General features: G+C 49.2%; 1 protein-coding gene across 4 annotated transcripts in view; it reads left to right on the top strand.

The window, feature by feature from the left end:
* Nucleotides 1–22153, top strand: part of CNGA3 (cyclic nucleotide gated channel subunit alpha 3) — a 29175-nt gene extending 7022 nt beyond the window's left edge. Inside the window, exons 2-8 of one of the 4 annotated variants that reach the window (XM_082744368.1) lie at nt 1144–1257; nt 3520–3699; nt 6874–6924; nt 12921–12989; nt 14269–14376; nt 16068–16174; nt 19163–22153. In XM_082744368.1, coding sequence (XP_082600494.1) covers nt 1144–1257; nt 3520–3699; nt 6874–6924; nt 12921–12989; nt 14269–14376; nt 16068–16174; nt 19163–20574 — 2041 coding nt within the window. In that variant the 3' untranslated portion in view covers nt 20575–22153. The remainder of the gene's footprint in view (nt 1–1143; nt 1258–3519; nt 3700–6873; nt 6925–12920; nt 12990–14268; nt 14377–16067; nt 16175–19162) is intronic. The other 3 variants (XM_082744367.1, XM_082744365.1, XM_082744366.1) reach the window with 3 other exon arrangements.
* Nucleotides 22154–24785: the final 2632 nt, after the last annotated feature.

Below are 24785 nucleotides of genomic sequence, written 5' to 3'. Positions count from 1 at the left end.
GCTACAAAGATGGCCAGCCTGGGCCACGGGACAGAAGGGAGCACCCTGCAGCTGGAGATGATGGGGGTATTGTAGAAAGAGGAGTCAGCAGATTGGAGGCTGGGATTCAGGACTCTGCCTTCTAATTCCTCACCGAGGAGAAATAGAGAGCTTCTTCCTGACATTAATTATTGCTTACTTCGTCAACTGTGTTGCCACCTTGTTAAGAAGGCTGATTAGGTTGGAATAGGTCACGTGATGGAATTAATTTGTTCTGCCTGGGCTCTTCAAGACTCATAGAATGAAGTGTAAATCCCTAGGGGCCAATGCCTGGATGGCTTTTAATCAAGCTGATCAAATTTTCAGCCCTAGGAGATTTTAAAAGACAGGGAACGAAAGGAAAATATGCCCAAACACATTGGTCTTATTCTGGGCAGTTCAACAAACACCGGGGCTCTGCTGTGGGCTCGTGTCCTATTTGTGCTCACGCTTTTTGCCCCAAATTGGGCAGGTGAGGTCACTTGCTCAGTCCCCCACTGCAGGGGACAGAGGTTAGGGTTTGACAAAAGGGCACAGTGGAAATGTATTTTTATGCAAAAGCACTGTTACAAATGCGCATGGAGGCCCATGCCATTTCCATTCAATATTCCAGGACACCCCTCTTAACCAAATACCGAAAGCACTCCTGGGAAGGCTGCCGGCTGAGCACTAAGTACATGCATGCCCAGGGAGTATTGTGACATACACACAGTCTGGCCTTAGCAGATAGGATTTCAGTATACAGAGTTGTGTTTGAACCAGGATTCTTGCTCTGGAATCACAGTGTAGAGACAGCTGCTATGGCTCCCAATGGCGGGCCTGGCCCTGGGACACACCCACCCGGCGCACAGATGAGGATCATGTGCTGCCGTCCTGCCCCCTTAAGTCCACGGGCTGTGGCTGGACAAGCTGCCTTCTGGGGTCAGGCTTTCTGTAAAGGAAAGACCACATCTATCCTAAAAGCTGGGATCTGCTGGATCCTGCTGGAGCATGGACTGACAGAGTGAAGACCAGGGCCAGTGGCTTTCCTCATTAAGCAGGACATCTGGCCAGCTCATCCCTGAGTGTGTCCAGGAGGGGATGAGCTTGAAATCAATTTAGCCTGCTGCATATTTGATTTCGTAGGGTCCACTTGCCGAGCGAGGAGACTTCGTCAGAACTGCAGCAGGAGATCGCCATGGAGACCAGAGGACTGGCGGAGTCTAGGCGAAGCTCCTACACCAGCCAGGGGCCCGCCAGGTAATCGACCAGGCTCAGCGCTCACCTTGGGAAGAGGGAGACTGAGGCAAGAAGAATGTAGATGAGTTTCAGGAAGAAGTGGGGGCTGGAGGTGGGGGGCGATGGTGGAGGTGGAGCTGAAGATTTGAAGAAAAAGGGACAGAAGAGCAGTCAGAAGTCTACCCCTGAGGAATATCCTCTCAGGTCAAGCGTTCTGAGCTGAGAAAAAAATGTAAGAAAAACTGCTGTTATCTGAAATTGCTTTCATATAAAGTGATATTGAGGTACTTGCTCAAGTCTGGAAGAATTTAGAAAAAAGCCAACCAGGAGGGATTCCGAGAAGAATTGAGAAACGAGACCAGCCAGCCGCAGGAGAGCCCTCGTGGACCTCAGTGGTGCGCAGATGGCCCTAGGGGCCACTGTCCGAGGTAGCCTCTGGCAGGCCCTCTTGGGTGCCTGTCTAGACTTCCCGGCTCACGTCCTTGTGAAAGGATTAGAAAGATGGTCCCGGCTCTGAGCCGATGACATCTGCACTCGGGCTTCGAGAGCTGTGCCACCTTGAAGAAGTCATCTTACCTTTCCAGATCTCATCTGGACAACTGATCTCATGCATCAAACAACGTGAAGCCCGCATCAGAGCCAAGTGCTCACTCACAACAGGTGCTCCACAAACGTGGGGATTATTTCTTTCCACCATTTTTTTTTTTAACCAATGCTGTAGATTTATATAGTCATGTGTTCTACAGTTTTTGCTTAAGATTATTGCAAAAATTAATTCCTCTAGTTATTCTTCATATATTTAATTGTGGAGGAACGTTTCTTTCAGTAGCCCCTTGTGGCTGGGCATTTCCAAGATTTCTGGTGTTTTCGTCTTACTAATAAAATGCTGTCTGAAGGCTCACTGATTGCAAGGACACCTTCACACCAGATGATATTGAAAGGCCTGGGGGAGGGCCGAGGCAGGAGGCTGGTGTAAGCTCAGATCGACCACCTCATGGAAGGGGAGCCAATGGGGGCTCATGAGAGGGGAGTTGGGGGTGGGGGTGTGACACCTGTCCTTTCCCTTTCATTTTCTCCTGGAGTGTCATGATCTTTGTGATTTTTTTTTTTTCCTGCATGTCTCCTCTGTTTCTGGCTTTCTCTGTTCACACATCAGTAGGCATAGGCTGCAAATGGCTTTTGCTATACAATCCTGAGTTCAAACACCCAACCCCAACTTGGAGTGGTTTTTAGTTCAGAGGCTTGAGTGACTTTCTGTGGGTGTCTTGTCCATTCCTGGACCTGTCGGCTAAAATGGAGTGGGGAGAATGATCTTGGTTCCAGCCCCTCAGCAGAGGGAGGATGGGGGCGGGAGGAGTGTCCAGAGCAGGGAGGCTGGGCTGGGCTGGGCAGGCATCTCCACGTCTGTCTGCAGCCGCAGCTGTCAACATCTCTGGGCGTGGACTGTCTTTTTGCTCTAACTCACTCTCCTAGGCAAAGTTCCCAAGTGTGTGATTAGGGTGAAGGCATGCAACAGCTCATGACCTCGTTCTAGGTTGCTCAGAACTCATTTGATTGAGAACACGGGTGTGCACCCATTGGTGCCAAGTCAGGGCAACCAGATACCAAGAAACAGAGGTCAGGCTCTCTTCTCATTCCTCTTTGGAAGAGACAGGGGAGACAACAGGCAGGGCTGAGGGAGAGCTTCTCATGGAAAGCTGAAGCTAAGATAGGGCTCTGGGGACATGGGCTGACTGGTCTCAGGTGCTTGTGGTCCGGCAGGGCCTGGCTCTAGGAGACGGGTCAAGGCAACTTGCAAAGAAGCTTATGCACAAGCCTGGGGAGGGAACAAGAGTCTGTATAACAAATAAGACAAGGGCTAGGGAAAGAATCTAAATTGGAGGTGGGCATTTGTTCCTTTCAACCTTGTTCTGAATTTTATCACCATTTGCAGATTAGATTCTTTTCTATTCCTATTCTTACCAGTCATAACAAAGAGCTCTACAAAAGAAATGATAAGCAGAAAGGCTTCTGATGCCCCATTTGAAGGATCCTGTCTTGGCAGAGCCCAAGTGTTAAAAGGACAAAGTTATAATGAAGACAATGCCCCTTTAGCTCTGTTCCAGACTGCAGGTGATGGAGGAGAAGGGACTAAGTCCCCAGGAGAGTGGAGATGCGCACCTGAGCCCGGGGCCCCCAGTACCCATGACCTGCCAGTCATCCCTGCTTCCACCCCAGGCCAGGAAAAGAGGGGCTTTCCGTCTCCTTCCTCTCTGCACTGGCTGCCTGTCCATGTCCTTCCAGGATGTCTCGCCTGATCATCTCACTGCGAGCATGGGCCACCAGGCACGTACACCACGAGGCCCAGAGAACGGATTCATTCCTGGAGCGTTTCCGCGGAGCTGAGCTAAAGGAGGTGTCCAGCCAAGAAAGCAATGCCCAGTCAAATACGGGCAGCCAGGAGCCACCAGACAGAGGGAGAGGGTAAGGAACCAAAGGGATGAGCCACTGGCACTACACAGGGGGGTGCAGAAAGCACCGCTTCGCTCCTGCCGCTAGATCCACTATGTGGGGGGCCTGGGGCACCAGCCTCGTGACCTGGACCTTGAAGATGGTGTCTGGGGTGGGGGAATCCTGCATGCCTTAACAGTCGCAGCCCTGAGTCCAAGAAGGACTGCAGGAGAGGAAACCCTCTCACCAGAATCCCCAGTGTCATTTGATCCTGCACTCCAGCGCGTCCTGGAGTCTGTGCTCTCAAACGCATCTGGGGATGCTGCCCCCCCACACCTCTCTCCATCAAAGGACCCTCATTCTAGATTGCACTCTGACCCACCTTACTAAAAGCCAAGGACTTTAATCCATAAATCTTGGGAGTACCTAAATGGTACCCACAATTCTATGCTTAGGTTTACATAGTCTTCTGGGAGGAAAGTCTTGCAGCTTAGTCAGAATGTTCAAGAGGAGGCGTCCGTATCTCAGATCAGAATAGGAACCAGGGGGTGGGGAGTGTAGGTAGGGGTAGGGTGGGGCATGGGGAGAGTGTTTGCTTTTGGTAGGAGAAGGGTCTGCAGAGTAAAGGCTCTGAGCAACTTTGTGCATGGTCCACCGCCTGACTGGGGGCTGTGGCTGGTACTGATATTTGAGAGAAATCTGCAGGTGCTGACTTCATCCCCCACCCCCACACCCCCCACACACAGCTGCTGCCTCCCCTCCTCTCTTGTTTTGGGGAAGTTTCCCCAGCCTGTGGTCAGCAGGGAGACCACTGGACCACCACAGGTTGAATCCAGGGACACTGAGCAGCAGAAGGTCTCTTTAGGATGCTCTGGGCAAGTGGAGAGGAGGAGAGAAGAGGTAAGATATAGAGATGGAGGCTGACCACCTTGGAGCCTCTCAGACAGGAAGCCTCTTGCTCAGAATCTGCTTTATGAAAAAGGGGCCTTAGGAAGGTCTTTTGGCTGAATTCTCTAGGTAATGCCAAGATTTATAAGGTGCAAAGGTGAAAACAAGCACGGTTGTAGAAGAACAGATGGTCCCTATATAATTACTAGAGCAAATCCTGTGTGTTTTTGTGTCAAATGAGCTGAAGAAGGGCTCAGGTGTGAGCAACTCAAACAGGCATCCCAGGGCCCCTGGGGAGGGAAGGTCATGCAGCCTCAGAGGAAGCAAGATGGATCTTTCTGGTGCTTCTATTTTTCTTCCATGTTTGTATGTTTGTGTCATAGGTTTATTATAGATTATGCACTAGATTGCAAAATATACACATTTAAGAGGAAATGTGAGAGTTCAAGGAAATGTCTTGCTAGCAACCACTCTAGGACAGCCACCTTTAGTCTCCCTACCAGGAAGGGCATGAAAATTGCCGGCTAAGATACAAAGGCCTGGCATTCTCGGGTTCATGTTTTCATCTGGGTTTGGACCACAAACCCTTGGCTTTCTGGGCTTGTGAAGAGATGGTGGAGGGCCTGAGTGCTGGTGGGGAGGTGTGCCAGGCCATCCCAGGTACCCAGGGCCAGGCATCCTAAACTGAGAGGGAGCTCCGTGACAGTAAGGCCTACGTGCTCTTGGCTGCTGAACCAGAAAGAGAGGAGGGATGGCAGATAAGGAAGAAAAGAAGGCAGAGGAGGAGGAGGGGAGAGAGGTTTGTTACTGAGCTAGGCAGACTGGTTCAGTTCCTGGTGGGCAAGCAAAGACTTCATTGCTAACTTGATCAAATTGTCTTCTCGACAAGCTTAGCCTAATGAATATGAACCTTGGCCTCTTTGTCCCTTTCCCAATGTTACCAGATGAGCAAAGGGTTGGGCTAGGACCCTCTCAGAGCCAGGTCCCAACTGTACCTCAGATGTCTGGTCACTCATCCAAGGATTCAGAGTAGGTAGGTACATGCGATGGTGCAGAATGACGGCTGATCAATCAGGGAGGCTTCCTAGGGGGAGGAAGACTTTGGATTTTCCAGGCAAAACCCAATGGCAAAGCAGAAAGTATGCAAAGACTGGTCTTGGTTATTCTGTTGGTTTGGCCTTAAGAAACCCCCAGACACAGAGATGTGGTGAACACGGGCCACTGCACTGCAGGGAGCTACACTTTCTTTTCCAATTTCACATGGGTTGCAAAATTTTGGGGGAGACTTTCCGATGATCAGAACCTCTCCCCAAACAAGCAGTTAGAGCCACATCCTGAACGGTGAGAGGAAGGAAGAATTGAGCAGAGGTGAGCAAAAGTACAGAAAGGCATTTGGCTCTATGTTCAGTATCACAGAAGAGAAGAGGCTCCCTGAGAGCCAGGCAGGAGTATCACCGGCCACGACTTTGGTCCTGGCTGTTCTCTGTGAATGGTCTACAGGGACGACAGACAGGCGGCTGTGAGGCCACGCTGGCTTTCTTAAACCAGCTGTGTCACAAACGTGTGTGTGAGCAATTGAGCTCTAGGAGATAATGCCTTTTCCTAGAGACCACCAGGAAGGATTATGTGACTCAGCCTTAAATAAAAGTGCAGCTGGGTGCAAAACCAGCCTCTACTCTCTACCCAGTTCTCATGTAGATCAGGACTGGCAGGCCAGGAAGTGTTAAGATTAATGTGGGGACAAGGGCCCAGGGCAGGATAGACTCAAAACTGGGACAGTTCCGCCCATGATCTATTTTTTGCTCTGCAAGTCGGAAGCAGCTGCTGTGACTGCGTTTTCAAGGTGCAGGGAGGGTGCCTTCTGAGAGCCCCGCCCGCGCAGATGAGTGAGCAGGTTGCTGCTGCCTTGTGCATTCTGAAGGCGCTCAGCCCTCCTCACCTGAGCCCTCCTCACGTCACCAGGGCAGGTGCTCCTCAGATTCATGTCTGGGTCCCCGGTGGCTCCTGGTACACTGCCTGGCATGGGTTTGAACTGAATGAAACTGAGGGGACCGTGAGGTCAGGTTTGGGTGGGACTCACAAAGCAACTCTCACTTATTCAGAAGACTCAGTTCAGCCAAAAGTTCATCCTTTCTTCCCATAAGGCATTACTAGAGCCAACCAGTCACCAAAAGTTTTTGTTCTGGGTGCTTCAAGCTGTGTGGAAAGAACCAGGGGACTGGGGATGCAGGTACTGGAATAACCACCCGGGGCGGATGGCCCCCAGCGGTTGGCGCTGAGCTCAGATTCCCATGCTGCATTCTCTTTACTTCCCTGCAGTGGCTGGCCCCTGGCCAGAAACAACACCAACACCTGCAACAACTCAGAGGAGTGAGTACCTCTGCTCCCCAGCAGAGCCCCTCGCCTTCCCTGGTCCCACCGGCCGCCTTCCTCCCAGTAGGTGCCCCAGCTCCGCCACCCTTGCTTAAACGCGTCCACTTCCCACCCTCCCAGAACACCACTAGACTAGAACCCTCTTCCTTTCATCCTGTGGACAAATGGGGAAGGGACCTGGTCCATACGACTTCTTGGAGCAAGTCATGCTCTGTCCTTTCCTCACTTTCCCTGTCTATAATGCGGAGGGGTTGAATTGCATAAATGTTTTAAGCCTTGACTTCCTCTCTCGCTACAGATTTGAGGGTACAGTCTCTGAGTTCCTTTACAGAGCTGTGGATATCCTCCTTCATGATGAGAATGTGCTTTCCATTCTCCAACCTCAAGTTCCAGGGTGCCCCAGTAAAATGCTCTTGTCCTAAGGCTAATCTGAGCCAATCTGGGGGGTGTGATCAGGACAGTAGGAAGAGGAAATGTAAATAGTTCCAGAGGATAGCCTCTCGAAATGCTGACCTGCTGTAATTACTTTTTCTCACCAGATGCTGATTTGGCAGATCAGTTTGAGGTGTGATTCTGGCAAGTGCCCCTCAGGAGTCCGGGGAGGGTGTATGCGTGTGTGTGATCATACCTTCGTGTTAGCGCGCGCATGTGTGTGTCTGTGCACCATTCTCCAGCCTTCTTGATGGAGAACCATGGGGATAGGCACTGGAGGAAGTCTCATTTGGAGCTTAGTGGGGGAAACCATCAATATCAGCAAGAAATCTGGATTTCCTGACTTCCATTTGAAAGAGAAATGTGTCAAGGCTTTTTTCTTATTTCCCTTTGTTCCTTGGATAGAAGTTTTTCCCATTTCCCTCCATGAAACCTAAATGCATTTTGTTTGCATAAATGTAGATCTCCAATCCAGAGAATCAAATACAAGATAAATGAAATTATTTAATCTGCGAAACAGCAGCTATTTGATATGTGCTTGATCTAAAGCCAAACTTGATATTAAACACCCTGGAATCCCCAGTGTTGGGTCCTGCAGTTGGAGAAAGGCCCAGGGCTCTGGTAACCCCGGCAGAGGTCCTGCCGTTCTCTAGCCTTCTCTGTTCTGGGGCTGGGATGTAGGCGAGGATGGAGGGAGATCGTGTTGGCTGAATCAGGCTCGTAGAAATCTTTGGAGTTGGGTGTGAATCCTGGATCCACACAGCAGGCCGAGGACTGAGGGACAAAATTGGGGACTGTCCCAAAATGGGACCATCTGGGCACAGAAATAATTCCTATGGACATCCTTCCCCATTCTTCCACCATGTTTCTAGCATTTTCACTTAGCCCCGTGGCTCCTGAATCATTTTTCTCTCTCCTGGAGCAAACGGCTCCTAGCCCAAACTAGCGTTGTTTTGCGGCTCTGTATAGGGCAGTGCTGGGTGGGTTCAGGGATGTGGTTGGATGGCGCTGGGTCTTTCATAGGCCCACAGCAGGTTGATAAGCAGGGGAAAAGCCAAGTCCTATAACCTCCAGCCTTCTCATTCTCCCTGGTGGTAAACGCTGGCAGAGCTGAGCTGCCTGATAAGCTTGTGGGCAGCGCCCTCTGCTGGTTTCTTGGCATTAAGACGCAGTGGCCATCCTTACTCTTCTAACAAGTTAATAATTTTTAAATTTTTATTCAGCTTATCCATGTACTCACTTTCAAAAACTTGGAAAACACAGAAAAACACCCATGAGCATACACCCTCCAAAAATATACTTTATTTTAGTAGTGGAATCCCATTATCAGAGAGGACCCCTCTTAACATGTTGGGAAATATCCCTCCAAGTTTTCTATATTTACTGAACAGATAGATAGATAGATAGGAATAAAGAATATGTTATATAAAATATGTAAGGTATATACTTGTGTATTCTATAATTATTATACAGAATATATAATTTTTATTAGAATTATACATAATTACATATATAGATACATATTGTGATCAATATATATCATCTCTCTAATATAATATTATCAATGTACATATATACCAGTTAAGCTCATTTGTATCCCAATTCAGCCACAAAGAGCTTTGTGACCTTGGGCAAGTTACCTGACCTCTCTGTGCATCAGTTTCCTGACTTGTAAATTAGGGTTTGTATTAATGTCTTACTTACAGAGTTGTGTGAAGACTAAATATGTGAATCCATTTGCAGTGCTTAGGAAAGTGCCTAGTACATAGTAAGTGCCCAATAAATACTGAGTAGCAAGGTAGGCAGAACAATTTCACCACCACCTCTCTAAAGATGGCTACATCCTAATCTCCGGAACCCGTGAAGAGATTACTTTATATGGCAAAGTGGACTTTGCAAGTGTGATTAAATTTGAAGACCTTGGAGATTATCCTGGATTATCAAGTGGGCCCAGTGTAATCACAGGAGTCCTAAAAAGAGGAAAGGGGGAAAGAGTGGGTCCACAAGATGAGATGGAAGGAGAAGGAAGAGGATTTTCAAAGTGAGAAGGTAACTGCTGGCTTTGAAGAAGGAGAAAGGGGGACACAAGGCAAGGCATACAGCAGCCTCACAAAGCTGGCCAGCCCTCCGCTTTCAGCAGCAAGAACACGTTACTTTGGTCCTACAGCTTTAAGAAACGGAACACTGCCAACAACCCTGGTGTGCAGGAAACAGATTCTGCCCCAGGGCCTCCAAAAAGAAGCTCAACTTGCCCGCCCCTTGAATTTTGTCCAGTCAGACTTACACCAGACTTCTGAACTACAGAATTATAAGATAACACATGTGGGTTGTTTTAAGCCTCTATGTTCGTGGTAATTTGTTATGGCAGCAATAGAAAACTAGTAAGGCAGCTTTTGATTACCAGGATGGGGCTACCGCTGAAGCAAATACTGAACAATGTGGGAGTGGCTTCTGAGCAGGCTCCAGAAGAATCCTGAGGAGCATAACTAAAAAAGAAAAAAAAAAGTCTAGATTGCTTCGAATAAGTTGGTGGTAGAAATATGGATATTAAAGACTACCAGTGAGGGCTTGGAAGAAATGAGGAGCATTACAGAGAAAACCTAAATTGCCCAAGCACCTTGTTGTTTGGATGGTTATAAATGGACTATTAGTAGGGACCCAAGACTTTAAGGACGCAGCTGGTGAGGACTCGCAAAAAAATGAGCAGGCTTTTGGAAACAGGAGAAAGGGGACTCTTGCTTTACAGTGGCAGGAAGCGTAATGCAATTATGTCCCACACCTGCAGGAAGGGTGGAAGGCAGAAATTACAGGCAATGAGCTTGAATGTTTAGCTGAGGGTATTTCCAACCAAAGGTGTTGAAGGTCCAGCCTGGTGACTTCTTGCTGCTTATGGTAAAACCCGAAAGGAAAGAGATACAGAGGAAAGAATTGTAAACAAGAAGGAAATGGAACTTCATGATTTTGGAAATTCGCAGCCTACGCAAATGCAAAAGATACTAAATTTTAAAAACTGTCAGGAAATCGTGCTTTGAGAAAAAGTTGAGGGTGTGGCAGAGCAACCTTTTGCTATTACCTCAGAAAGATCAAAAGTACTGAGTAGTGAACAAAGGATTCCCTGAAGAGATTAAGGCTGGCTCCCCTCTGCCTGCACGCCCACAGAAGCCAAAAATAGAGAAGGGATTTCTCAGACAGATCTGTGGATGAGCCACTTGTCTAGCCCAGTGAATCCCTCTGATAAACATTACCTCAAATGTTCTGGAAGATTTCCTACCAGCAGAAAACACTGCCAGCTTAGACCAGAAGGGGCAGAAATGGAGGCAGACTGTGGGACCCCTAAATTCTAGATGCAGGAAACAGGTTGATTAGAATATTAAGCTACAAATAGACAGGTGCTCCCTTTCAGGAGGAAGAAACGATTGCTCGGAGGGCAGAGCCTTGAGCCCAGACGGTAGAGGCTTGAAAACCACAGAGGATTATTCTCAGGCCTTGAGACAGAATGGCGGTGCCCCATTGGATTTTATCACTTGGGACCAGTAACTCTCTCGTCCTCTGGTCTTCTCCCTTTTTGAACTGAACTATCTAGAACTGATATCCTATACCTGCCCTCCCACGGTATCTTTGGAGCAGATGGTTTGTTTTAGTCTCACAGGTTCACAAGGAGAGGGGCTCACACCCAGAGTCATGAGAGTCTGGTTTAGATGATAAGATTTGGCACTTTTCAGCTGAGAAGACTTTTGGACTCTGAGTTGATACTATCATGGGGTGAAACTTGTTGGGGGGGTGTCTTGGAATGAGGGTGAATTCATTTAGCCCATGGGGTGGATATATATCTTTGGGGGCTGAGGAACAGACTGTGGTAGGGGGCATAATGGCTCCCTCAAAAGTCCCAGCCTTAATCCTCACCTCCTGTGACTACGTTACCTCACACAGCAACAGGGACTTTGCAGATGTGATTAAATTTCAGGAGCCTGAGCTTATGCTGGATTATCAAGGTGGGCCTGGTCTAATAAAAAAAAACATCCTTAAAAGTAGAGAAGCTTTCCAGCTGCAGAGAACCAGAGAGATGGGCATCTTGAGAAGGTCTCCACCTGCTGTTGCTGGCTTTGAACACAGAAGAAGGGCGCCAGAAACCAAGGTCGCAAGAGCCTCTAAACACTGAGGATGCCCTTGGCTTACAGCCAGCAGGAAAAAAAGGATCGAATTACAGCAAGGAATTAAATTCCACTAACAATCCAAATAAGCGGGAAACAGAGTCTCTCCTAGAATCCTCAGAAAGGATCACACCCCTGTCAAGCCCTCAATTTCAGGACAGGGAGACCCAGACCAGACTTCCAACCTACAGATCTGAAGTGTGGATTGTTTTAAGCCAATAACCAGTGAGTTTGTTCTGGCAGCAATAGAAAGCTCCCACAACTATTATTCTGTGCTGTTTTCACAGTCTGCTTTTAACTTGGCAAAATATTAGAAAAGTTTTTCCGTGTCGCCAATACTCTTCCACAACATCATTTTGAGGGGCCTCGTAGAGTTCCACTGTGGACGAATCTCCTCCTGTTGTGGGGTTAGATGGCTTGTGCTGCTCACTGTTAGAAACAGTGGTGGGTTATCTTCCTGTGTGCGTGTTTGCACGCGTCTTTGACTATTCCCTTAGGTCGTGCTGTGTAAAGTGAATTGGGCTTTTTCAGTGAGTGCTTATTTCTTAACCCTGGGCCTTCCTTCAGGATGTGGAATAGGGGATCCGAAGGGTCTGTGGGTGATTCTGGTGGGTTCCCCAGAGGCAGACAGGGTCTTTTACCTTTCCGCTTGGTTTCTTCAATGGTTCCCTGGGCAGTAATGCCTGCCTTCCAGACCTGGTGTGACTATGAACGGACAACCTTTTTAACAGCGCTAAGGCATAAAGATATGCCATAAAGGAGAGGAAGCAGAGTAAAGCCATGTGTTCGGGAGACACCTGCCCTCACAGGACCTCCCTGCAGATGTGGACAGGTGCCTCACCATCTGCCACCATCTGGATAGGTGTCCGAACATGGTGGCCTTTGCCTCAGGCGACTCTAAGATTTGCCACTGCCTGTGCGTATTTTGCTTCCCTTTTCCTCCCTGGCTTCCTCATCAAGGACCAGGCTTTCATTTGATACACAGGTGGGTTTTGAGAACAGCCAACAAGCCATACCCCTCCCTTCAGGACGAAGAACCTTACATGTGACTTCGAAACTCTGGGGGACTTTTCCGCCCACCGTGTGTGGATGTGGGTTCCTTTCCTGTTACCTCAAAATGTCTCTGGTCTCAAGCTCTTTGTGACTTCCTAGGGACTCATGAAAGTCGGTCAGAAACTGTAGACCATTAGCCTAGAACTCTATGCATACTTTAACGTGTACAGTGTATGCTTTAACCTCAGGAATAGAAATAGCGATAAAATCAGTAACCTCGTTTCATCCCCGTGAGCCAGAAGTATCCATTTCCTACACCACACCCTCTCCTCCTTGTGACTGCTGCCCACCCTCTCCACTGTGGTAGTAGTGTCCTTGGCCTATGAACATTGCTCAATGTCCCCCTGTATCATCCAGTGACAAGGCGAAAAAGGAGGAGAAGGAGAAAAAGGAAGAGAAAGAGAAAAACTCCACAAAACAAGAGGAGTAAGTACTGAGAAGACCTGCCTCCAGTGAGGGGGTGCAGAGGTCAGGCCTGGGCCCCCTCCCACCTCCCACCCGGGTCCTGGGAGTCTGAGAACCAGGTCGCCAGGCCCTGGTGTCGGCCCTGGAGAGGGGCTGCTTAGCGCTGCGGGAGCAGAGTTGGTCCCAGGTGGGGCTTGGGCTTCCTGAGATGGTGTGAAAGAAACTCTGCAGGGAGAGTCCTGCCCCAGCTCTGAGCGCCCAGAGGGGGATTATAGGTGGAGAGGACTGTCTGCAGCCTTGGGTGAGCAATCAGGGGCTGTCCCTGTGAGCCTGCCCCTGTGCACTACCACCCCCTCTGTTCGTCTGTCTGTACAGTCGGGGTAAGCTGAGGCCTACTCCTGGGCACTAGGATATACTATATTCTCAAACTTCACTCCAAACCCAGCAGTGATGTGCATCAGGAACATTCCAAAGCCCTGTCAGTGAGCTGTTGATCTTGCACCTGGTGAGGCAAGGCAAAGAAAGAAAAGCATCCCGAGGTCTCCCCTGGGGCATGGGAGCAGCCCTGCAATCCGGGGCCAGCTTGTAGGGCATACAGGATGGGGGACAAGGCTCATGGACCCAAAGGAAAAGGAGAATCTCCAGTGCTACCTATAAACTCTAATCCTTAGAAAATCCTGAAAATAAAAACAGAAAGTATCCTAAACTATTGCTTCCTTCAGTGTTGGTCCATATAACCTAGAGGATTCCCAGGTGAGTTGATTTTGACGGAGAGGCAGGATCCAAGCCCTTGGACATGAGTCTTTAGATCACGTGCACAAATTCATTTAGCTCCCAAATGCTGTCCCAAGAGGAGCTACTTCGGAACCTCTGGGCAGTGTCTAAATGCACATCTCCAGCCCTGGCCCTGGAAGGGTTCTGGGTGGGCCCTGGGAATCAGCATTTCCACAGAGTGCCCCCAAACGGTTCTAGCATTACCATGCTGTAATTGCTTCCCAACATCCTGAAGGACATAGGTGATACCGTGGGTACATGGGAGTGTCATCACCTTCATTTTATTGTTAGCTGTGGCCTCCTGAGGAGCTGAGCTAGGAGGGAAGGACTTCCAGAGTCTGCCCTCTCCCAGCCTGCCCCCCCCATGTGGGGATCCCCCCCATGTGACCCCCTGATACTGACAGGACGTGTCCCTTGAGTTTAGCCTGCAGTTGCCCTATGGTCTGTAAGCTAAACAAGATTTCTAAGACTGTCCAGTGCTGCGATCTTTCAACACACTACATTGTTTGTGTGTCGGTGTTTCCAGAAACAAGAAGGACAGCATAGTGGTGGATCCCTCCAGCAACATGTACTACAACTGGTTGACTATCATTGCCCTGCCTGTCTTCTACAACTGGTGTCTGCTGGTGTGCAGGTAGGCAGTGGGCAGGGTCTCCACACTAGGAGGGGAGAAGGGTGGAGGGGCCAGGAAAGGTGAGGGCAGTCAGGCCTCAAGACAGAGCTCTGGGTCCCAGTCAGGGGGCTGGGGTTCCAGGCCCCACACAGACACCATCCCCCTATAGTGGCCTTCTGAAAGAGGACCGTCTTCAAGAGTTCTCTGAACCACTGGTGAGGACCTGTGCTGGCTATGGACAGCAAGGGTCCTGTCACCTTGGAATAGTCTTAATCCAGCTGTAGGAGGAAATTGCAGGGTCGAGTAGCTACTCTTCTGAGGGCAAGAGCAGCCGACAGGATGGGGGGTATTGGGGAGCTATGCTCTTCTGAGGCCAAACGGGACCTTTGAGCATCCCTGAGCAAGCTGCAGGCCGGAGATGCAGGGCAGGCCGCTGCTCTCCGTGGACAGGCAGGGCCTTTGGGGGCATTTCTGAGAGAGTCTGTAGGAGAGAGATGTAGGGATCCCTTGTCTCGCCTCTCATGGGGTTGGTGGGAGTCTGTGTGGCCTGAGGAAGGCACAGGGCAAGAATGCAGGGACAAGAGCCATGCTTCCTAAGTGCTGGGCTTTGGAGCCTTCCTGTGCAAGCCTGTGAGACAGGCGTGTGGGGGTGAGCAGCTGCCCTTCCACAGTGGCTGAGGCTTTGGGTGCTCTGGAGGTTGGGGGGAGGCTACTCTTCTGAGGGGGCAGGGGTTTGGCAAGGTTCTTGAGCAAGCAGTTGGAGGACAGAAGGGCAAGCCACTGCTCTTCCAGAAGTACACAGGAGACTTTGGAGCTTTTTCCAAGTAAGCTTCAGGGCAGGACAAGGGGTGAGTGACTACTCTCTGAGAGTAAGTGACAGGGTTCAGGATGAGGATGCAGGACAAGGATGTAGGTTGAGCTGCTGCTCTTTGGGAGGTGGATGGGGAGGTGCAGGCAAGGCACCTGCAGGCAAGGGGGACTCCAGGGGCAATCCTGAGCAAGTCGGCAAGATAGACAGCAGCTGCTTCTGTGGGGCTGGGGAGAAGACAAGCTACTCTCTGAGTGTAAGTGGGGGCTTTCGGGATTCTCTGAGCAACGTGGGGGGATCTCCTGCTCTTCTGAGGAAAAGTGTGGGCGTGAGAAGGGGGAGAACTTGGGGCAGCTCCTATGTGGGCGAGCTGCTCCTGTGCGAGCAGGGGGTCCTGGAGAAGCTGCGATTCTGAGGCAGCAGGGGGCTCGGGTTGCTGATGGAGACACAGGCACCAGCTGCTGCTTTTTTGAGGTCAAGAGCATATTTGAGGGGTACTTTCTGTATGAGAAATAGTAAGCATAAGGACCTAGAAAGCAGAAAATATTTACTGGCTTGTTCAGCTGTGAATTTCTGAGAAATTCCTCTAGTTTGTTGGCATCTGACCCCAGAGGGGGCAGGTGCTCCATCTCTGCCCCCATCAGCAACTCCATCAGTGAGGCCTGGAAGAACTGCCCACTCCTGGGATCCCAGAGCTCACTGTCAAGAGGCCACAGGGCTCTCTCTTTGGGGCAACAAGTTGCTCAGAGCTGGGTCTCCTCGTCAGAGCCTGGGATGGTAACGCTGGGGAACAAACCCTGCCGGCAGGGCTGATACCAGGCTGAACACTGCCGTGCTCAGCCCAGAGCTGGTGCCTGCTTGGGACTGGCCCAGGACATGCGCACTCCTTTCCTCTCTTGCCTAGGGCCTGTTTCGACGAGCTGCAGTCCGAGCACGTGATGCTGTGGCTGGTCCTGGACTACTTGTCCGACGTCCTCTACGGCTTGGATATGCTGGTGCGAGCCCGGACAGGTGAGTGGGGCCAGGCCCAGGGGCTTCTCTGGGGACTAGGCCACGGACCCACCTCATGCCTCAGGAGGGGGACCGTGGGGACTGGCTGCAGGTTCAGGAGATCCAGAGTGGTAGCCGTTACCTCCCCATGTCCATGAGAGCCCAGGCGGGTCTAGGGAAGCCCCAACAGTGAGGGTGTGGTACTGCCTTATGGTTCCCCCTATAGTGGCCTTTTAGCAGAGGTCAGGATACCAGAGTTCTGGTCCCTGCTGTCCCAACGACCTGTGGGACCTTGAGCAAATCAAGTCGTCTCTCTGGGCCTCATTTGTATCACTTCTTGAAATAAGAAGGCCAAACTGTCATCTATCAAAGGACCCCTCTTGCAGCGACAGTTCAGTATCCCTCAGTCTTGGAGCTCCTTTTCCCGGACAGCCGGAAGATCCAGGACAGGTTACAGCGTGGTTTTAGATGTATGGAGGCATAAAATCAGAAGCAGGGCCCAGGTACATGATGACTTCCCTCAGATCACCTCTGGTTTCAAGTGACGGCTAAATTAACCCCCCATGTCTGAGGGTCCAAGCTATGTATCCTTGGGGCACCTTTTTCTAATCTGCACAAAGATGTCCCATCAGCCGGCAGGGGCCTGTCTTGCCACTTTCAAGCTTTTTGAACTGAAAACCATGCCATAGCTGTCTCTGTAAAGAACAGCACCACATCACAGCCGCAAGCCTCCATGTGACTTCCCGGCGTAGAAAGCATTTCAAGCACCTCTTGGTTTCTCACGAGATCTTCTGCATGAGACAGGAAGCACAGGCATGATTATCTCCATCTTCAGAAGCTGAGGCCCAGAGATGCTGGAGTGACTGGCCCAAAGTGTGCAGTCACTACCCGGCAGGGCCAGACCAGCACCCCCTGCTTCCACTCAGTGCTCAGCATCATAATTTAGAAGACCTCTGGAGCACCTGGGCAGCTCAGATGGTTAAGCATCTGACTCTTGATTTCGGCTCAGGTCGTGATGTGGTCTCAGGGTCCTGGGATCGAGTTCTGCATCAGGCTCCTTGCTCTGCCTGCTGCTCCCCCTGCTTGTGCGTGCTCTCCCTCTCTTAAACAAATAAATAAGTCTTTAAGAAAAAAAAAAAGAAGAAGAGGAAGAAGACCTCAGGTATGCAGCTTGAAGGTTGCATGAGTAACTTAGTCAGCCCCGGTGTTCTGCCACTTTGTGGTGACATAAGCCTACTGAGACATGAGAGTTCCACTGGGGGGCCTGACTCATGGAGCCAGCTATCCCTGTTTCAACCAAGCTTCAGTGGGAGAAGATACCCCCACTTAGACAGGGATCCCACCCCTTTCTGTGCTTGGGTGCTATTGCTGGCAATCTAAGATTTAGCAGGAAGCCTTGTGGGGAAAGCAGTTAAGCACAGAAGCCAAGTGGCCATGGGTCATACTCAAAAGAGGAAAAAGTCTTCAGAATTGAAAGAGGATGTTATTAAGGAAGTAGGGAGGAGCCCCATGGCATAGGAGTGCTGTGGAATGATCTAGGCACTCAATAAACACAAAGGTAACTAAAGAATGAAACAGGGAATTGGGGCCTGGGAGGCAGGGTGTCCCTACCACGTGATCACAAACTTGATGTTTGCTTTTCACAAAAGGGGTAGTCCGGCCTCTGTCTAGCCCTCAAATTGTGGCCCTGGATCAGCAGCAGCAGCACCCAGACCTTGTTAGAAGTAGACCCCAGACCTATGGAACCAATGGTGGGGACAGCCCAGACTCTGGGTTTCACAGAACCCTCAGTATGAGTCTGATGCTTACCAAAATCTAAAAGACATTCTTCATATCTCTACTTTTGTGCATGTTTGAAAGAAAAGAAAAGAGAAGAAAAAGAAGAATGAAAGTCTCAGGTTACTTGACTGAGTTTAGCAGTAATAACACCTCCTGAGTCTTCCACACCTAGCTCAGCTCCAGACCAGACCAGTCTGAATGCTGCAAAGGTTTTCAGAGCCATTGGGATGACAGTAAGGTGCAGCCCCAAAGGAGAGTTACTGCTTCCATAGGCAATTTTTAAAAAAAAGATTTTATTTATTTATTTGTCAGAGAGAGAGGAGCGAGAGCGAGCACAGGCAGACAGAGTGGCAGGCAGAGGCAGAGGGAGAAGCAGGCTCCCTGCCAAGCAAGCAGCCTGATGTGGGACTCGATCCCAGGACGCTGGGATCAGACCTGAGCTGAAGGCAGCTGCTTAACCAACTGAGCCACCCAGGCGTCCCCATAGGCAACGTTTTTAAAAGGGGGGTCATGCCCCATTGGTGGCTGGTGAAGGCAGTTTGAAGGGCCATGTGCTTCTACAATTTTTATCATTAATATTTTCAAACAAATATCAAGTCAGAGACAGTCGTGTTACAAATCCCCATGTACCTTTCCCAGCTTCAGCAGTGACCAACATTTTGCTAATGTTTCATCTCTCCCTGTCCATGCCCTTTTCTTGTGGAGTAGTTTAAAGCCAATCTCAGACAGCGACCACTTTAATATGTATCTCTAACTTTAAAGGATGCATTTTACAAATATAATGTCCAGGGTCTCCTGGCTGGCTCACTCAGAAGAACGTGAGGCTCTTGATCTTGGAGTCGTGGGTTTAAGCCCCACACTGGGTGTAGAGATTATGTAAACAAATGTAAATATATATATTTAACACATCTGTTTATCTTTTAAAAATGTAATAATCATTCCTTGGTATCTTCAAACAGCAGTCCCCATTCACATTTACCCAATTAATCTACATTTTTAATTGAATAAGACAGGTTGGAACATCCTAGATGAGAAAATATCAGAGTGCATTTTCATAGTAAGAGGTAAGTGTGGCTTTTGAAATTGTTTCTGTCATGTATGTATAACTATGTCTTCTTTAGTTACAGTGTAAAATATTTTTCTGTGGGCCACGGTCACACACACACACACACACACACACACAAAAGGCAGCCACTTTAATGCCCAAGTGACCTCCATCTTTTTCCTCAGGCTTCCTTGAACAAGGCTTGATGGTCAAGGATGCCCCGAGACTGTGGAAGCATTACACAAAGACTGTGCACTTCAAACTGGACATATTATCCCTGGTCCCCACAGACCTGGCTTATTTTAAGTTGGGCATAAACTACCCAGAACTGAGGTTCAACCGCCTCCTGAAGTTTGCCCGGCTCTTTGAGTTCTTCGACCGCACAGAGACGAGGACCAACTACCCCAATTTGTTCAGGATCGGGAACTTGGTCTTGTACATCCTTGTCATCATCCATTGGAATGCCTGCATCTACTTTGCCATTTCCAAGTTCATTGGTTTTGGGACAGATTCCTGGGTCTACCCAAACATCTCAAACCCAGAGTATGGACGCCTCTCCAGGAAGTACATCTATAGTCTCTATTGGTCCACCTTGACCCTGACCACCATCGGGGAGACCCCACCCCCTGTGAAAGACGAGGAATATCTGTTTGTTGTCATAGACTTCCTGGTGGGCGTCTTGATTTTTGCCACCATTGTTGGCAATGTGGGCTCCATGATCTCGAACATGAATGCTTCACGGGCTGAATTCCAGGCCAAGATTGACTCTATCAAGCAGTATATGCAATTCCGCAAGGTGACCAAGGACTTGGAGACTCGGGTGATCCGGTGGTTTGACTACCTGTGGGCCAACAAGAAGACGGTGGATGAGAAGGAGGTGCTCAAGAGTCTCCCAGACAAACTGAAGGCCGAGATTGCCATCAACGTGCACCTGGACACTCTGAAGAAGGTCCGCATCTTCCAAGACTGTGAGGCAGGGCTGCTGGTAGAACTTGTGCTCAAGCTGCGGCCTGCAGTGTTCAGCCCAGGGGATTACATCTGTAAGAAGGGGGACATTGGGAGGGAGATGTACATCATCAAGGAGGGCAAGCTGGCTGTGGTGGCTGATGACGGGATCACCCAGTTCGTGGTCCTCAGTGATGGGAGTTACTTTGGGGAGATCAGCATCCTGAACATCAAGGGGAGCAAGTCAGGGAACCGCAGGACAGCCAATATCAGGAGCATTGGCTACTCGGACCTGTTCTGCCTTTCCAAGGATGATCTGATGGAGGCTCTCACTGAATACCCAGAGGCCAAGAAGGCCCTGGAGGAGAAGGGACGGCAGATCCTGATGAAGGACAACCTGATTGATGAGGACGTGGCCAGGGCTGGGGCAGACCCCAAGGATATTGAGGAGAAGGTGGAGCACCTGGAGTCCTCCCTAGATACCCTGCAGACCAGGTTTGCACGGCTCCTGGCCGAGTACAACGCCACTCAGATGAAAGTGAAACAACGTCTCACTCACCTGGAAAGCCAGGTGAAGATCGGCACGAGTGACCCTCTGGCTGATGGGGCCACTCCTGGGGAGGCTGAGAAAACAGAGACCAAACAACAGTGAAAGGCAGAGGTCCATGTCCTGCTTCCCAGAATCCGCCATTGGCGTGATGCCCTGTGGCGGCGGCTGAATGGCCCAGGACTCAGCAAGGCTGCATTTCTGTTCTCCCTCCCCTTTGCGAGCCATGTGGGACTGCAGGAGAGCCTCAGTTTCCTCATTTAGGAAGGAGGGGAGCTCATCATGTTGGCCCCAGTTATGCAGCGGGTTATTGTGGTGTCCGCATTGAACACTGCATGGGGCAGGGCTTCGTACGGTGTGAGAAGTCCCCAACCCACGCATACAAAAGTGTGGGCACAGAACACTTATTTTTTTAATCCATGGGGAATTTTTAGACTTTTGAACTTTATTTTCCTGTAAATGGAAGATTGTTTAGTCATCCACCCCCTGGCACGCCCCATGCCACCACCTTCCGATAAGGGAGATGTAACAGAAGCTAGGAGTGCAATGTGGGATCTCAGATTCAACCTTACACAAGACAGTTTGAGGCACGTTTCTGAATCTGGTTTCTCCTTGTGTGCTCTTTGGGATTCTAGAAATCCTGGCCTTTGGTTGTCCTGTGATAAGCACAAGGGATGAAACCAAGTTGGCCCATTTGGGGTCACTTCAAGCCTTGGAAGCAAATGCAAACTCCCTGACATTCAGCCCCCGAGAACATCTCCATGAGGGAAAGAAACATCTTCTAACTCACCCAGGGGTTTGAAGATGGCCTCTCCCGTCGTTCCTGAGTCAGGAACAGGGGCAGCCTGTTCTGGCTTGAAGGGGAGAGTTATGTTTGGGGGAGAAACTTTCAGGTTGGAGGTGGGGATAGAGTCCTGACTCAAGCAAAGCTGACAACTAGAACTTTTAGAAGATCAGACTTTTAGGCTGCATCTTTGCAAACTGCCCCTCCACTCAAGGAGGAAACCTCGCCCTCCCTTGGAATTATATCCAGTGGCAAAGCTCTCCTCTAGGCGGAAGTGGGCCCCATACAGGACCTAGCTTTTTTCTTTTTTTAATCCAGTAAATAGAATTCCATTCCCATTGGATAAGGTATTACTATATTTGGGTTCTATGATTGTGAATTGTAACCTTAGTGGTCCCTCCTTCACTTAAATACGCATTGCGAGTTACCCAAAAGGGAGTTACTCTTCTCGTGCAGAGAAGCCCTATGCGCAGGTTCCCTTCCCTTTTTTCTTTCTCCTTCCTTCCTCCCTCCCTTCTTTCTCTTCTCTTCTGACTTCTCCTCTTCCTCCTCTTCCTCTTTCTTTTCAGAAAAAAAATGCCCCATTTTGCTTCAGGGACTTTGAAATCTCCGTGGTCTGAAGTTATAATCCATACACTCCACAACGGGGCTCTAAGGTAGTTCATACCAAAGGTGCTGCATTTTCAAGTATGTATTTTGGATTCAAATGGGTCTCTTCTGGTTTTTATCACGGATCATGTAAACCATTTTAACTTTCTAAAATGAATTTAAAAGGACTATTAAAGGAACAAAAGATTCAAGCTCATATCATCAGCAAACTGTAACTAGCAATGTATACTCAAAATGCATGTATTTTAAAAGCCTTAACTATTAATTATGCCTATGTTTATATTTGCACAGGAAAAATAGAGACCTGGATTTAAAAAAATATTAAATGACTCCTGCTTCATATTTTGTCAAAGGGGAGATTCAGTTCTGGGATCTGTGTCTAAGGCAATGAGCCTGCCTTCCCAAGTATAAAAGTGGGGAATAGGGCAAGGCGCTGCCCCCCATGTGAGGGGATATGCACAGCCAGAAGCAGGGGAGGAAAAGCAACCAAAGCTGCCACATTTGTCAAAGCAAGTAAGTCAAACTATTTAAATATGTAAGAAGTGGGTCTCAGGCAGGATGCTAAATGTCCCGGTATCATTGCGTCCGGTTGCCGTGGGGGTGTTCAGGCAGTTGGAAAATCATGAGTGGATAGGAAGCTGGAGGAAGACTAGCAAGCCCGTCTCCAGAATCTTCCACTGCTCCTGCTGAAGGAGTTTGGGTGGTAAGTTAGAATGTGGGCTTTGGGGAGTCAGACCTGGGCATGTTCAAGTCCCACTACTGCCACTCGGGCAAGTTACTCGTCTTTTCTGGGCCTCACTTTCCTCCCCTGAGAAATGGGAATGATCCTGCTCAACTCCCTTCACAGGAATGATACTGTGAGTAAATTTTCAAACAGCACAGTATAATGGGGATGGCCTGTGATGCCCCTTGGGTGCAGAAAACATCAAGTTTTCTCCTTGAGGGATAAATGAATATGGTTTAATCTAGTTAGTCTCCTCTAGCTGCCAAGATTGCTGGGAGGTTGGGTCCCTGGCTGTTTTCAGGACTCGTATTCAGTGTCTTGGAACCTGAGACAAGGTTTGCATTCTTGCAGCCACTGTGGCTGCCCACAGGAGGCTCTCCCTCCCACTGCTCCGGATTTAGCCACAGAGAGCCATGCTGGTGACAATAAGACAGCTTCTCTTTGTGCCTTTTGTGGGAGTCTGAGCTCATGGAAGTGTGTGTGTCTGTGTGTGTCTTTGTGTGTATCAAGAGAGAAAGTCCTTGAGACAGGAAGGGAAGAAAATATTGGTGAGTACCTCTCCAGGTGTGGACAGATGCAGGGTCCCTGGCAGAACCCCCAGGGAGTTGGGAGGTGGCGGGACCTCAGAAGAGGAGACTGGACTTTGGCTCTGGGAAACCCAGACTGGCAAAGATCCCAGTGCCTCAATCTTGGGAAGTCCCAAAGCTGTCAGACAGCAAAGAACGACACAGAGCTGGATAAAGGGTATCTTGTCAGTAATCAGTATGAGAAGGGTCTGAAAATATTTGTAACTCGGTTGATTCCTCAAGAGAGATGTGTGCTCCATTCCCCTGGACCACTGGCCCTCTGAGATCTGATGCTACCAACCATCAAAGTTAAACAGGGCCAGGGATCTGTTAGGGCTTTATCAGGAAAACTCTGGTCCATCTCAGACCCTTCTTCTAGGATGTTATGAAATAGAAGCCAAGACAGTTCCCTCTTGGTCTTGGGGCCATTAGTAATACCCTGAGGAAGGGAAAGTGAAATGAAAGCTGTAATGAACAAAATGGAAAATAAAAATGCTTCTTTGAAGTGCAGGTCATGAATTTTGTCTAGTAAAGTTGAAGATTCTCTTACCTATGACCTAACAACCCTAATTCTGGATCCTTAGTATAGGAAAAAAATTTCAGATCTATGTACCCAGAAGCATGTACAAATATTTATTACAGCATTGCTTTTAATAGAAAAAAAGGAAATAACCTACAGATCAGAATCTAAGAACAAATTAGGAAAATGTATAATATATTAGGTGTTTCACCAAAAAGAATTTAATAGAGGGAATTAACCGAATGGATGTCAGAGGGCTGAGAGAGTAGAAAGGCAGTGCTGAGGTTATCCAAAGAGAAGAACTCCAGAAAGCAGCTGTTACCCTTAGGGCTGGGAGAGCAAAGGAGAAGGGGTGCTCAGAGGAGAGCCTCTCAGAGCTGTAACTCAGACTTCTGAAGGTGGGGAACTGCTGGCCCTTATTGGTAACGTAGGAACTCAGAGGAGTTTGGAAAAGGTAGGACCTTGGATATTATCGGGAAAGGTGCATTGTGTGGTAAGACTGGCCCTGGGGAGTACCAAAAGAAGTTGCCAAAGGAGGCTGGATCCAAGGGCCACCGCCAGGACAATCTGATGCTGTTCCAGCCATATAACCAGGACGGGCCAGCAAACAGGAAAAAGAAAGTCCCTTCTCCCTGCCCCCTTTCCTTCCAGTCATCCCCTGGGGTTGCCTAGTAGAGTCCTAGGAAAGGGAAGACAGAGAAGAAGGAGGACGTAGACTTCACTGACAGCATGTCTGCCGCAGACTGGAGATCCTACCTCAGATGTACGTACGCAGTGGAGTCTGAAAAGCCTACTGTCAATGTTTTTTCTGTGTCCTGAAGCTTTTTCCTTCGGAGAATGCAGAAAACCCTGAGAAACGGTGGCATGGGAACAAGAGAAAGGATCATTCCTCAGGCATCTCCTGTGTGAGGGCATTGCTCTTCCTGCTCAAGTATGGATTACTTCAGTTAATAATCGCTCCTGTTGGGGGAAAATTCCTAGACATTTATTCTTTAAATATAATCAACATCATTCGTTAATTCGTTTTTTTAAATGTATACCTACTCGGTGCGAAGCAGAGTTTAAGAATGGCTTTTCTGGGGCGCCTGGGTGACTGAATGGGTTAAGCGTCTG

The sequence above is a fragment of the Mustela nivalis genome (genome assembly GCF_964662115.1).
Source record: "Mustela nivalis genome assembly, chromosome: 8".
Classification (NCBI taxonomy): domain Eukaryota; kingdom Metazoa; phylum Chordata; class Mammalia; order Carnivora; family Mustelidae; genus Mustela; species Mustela nivalis.
This window is presented reverse-complemented; position numbering and strand designations above follow the sequence as displayed.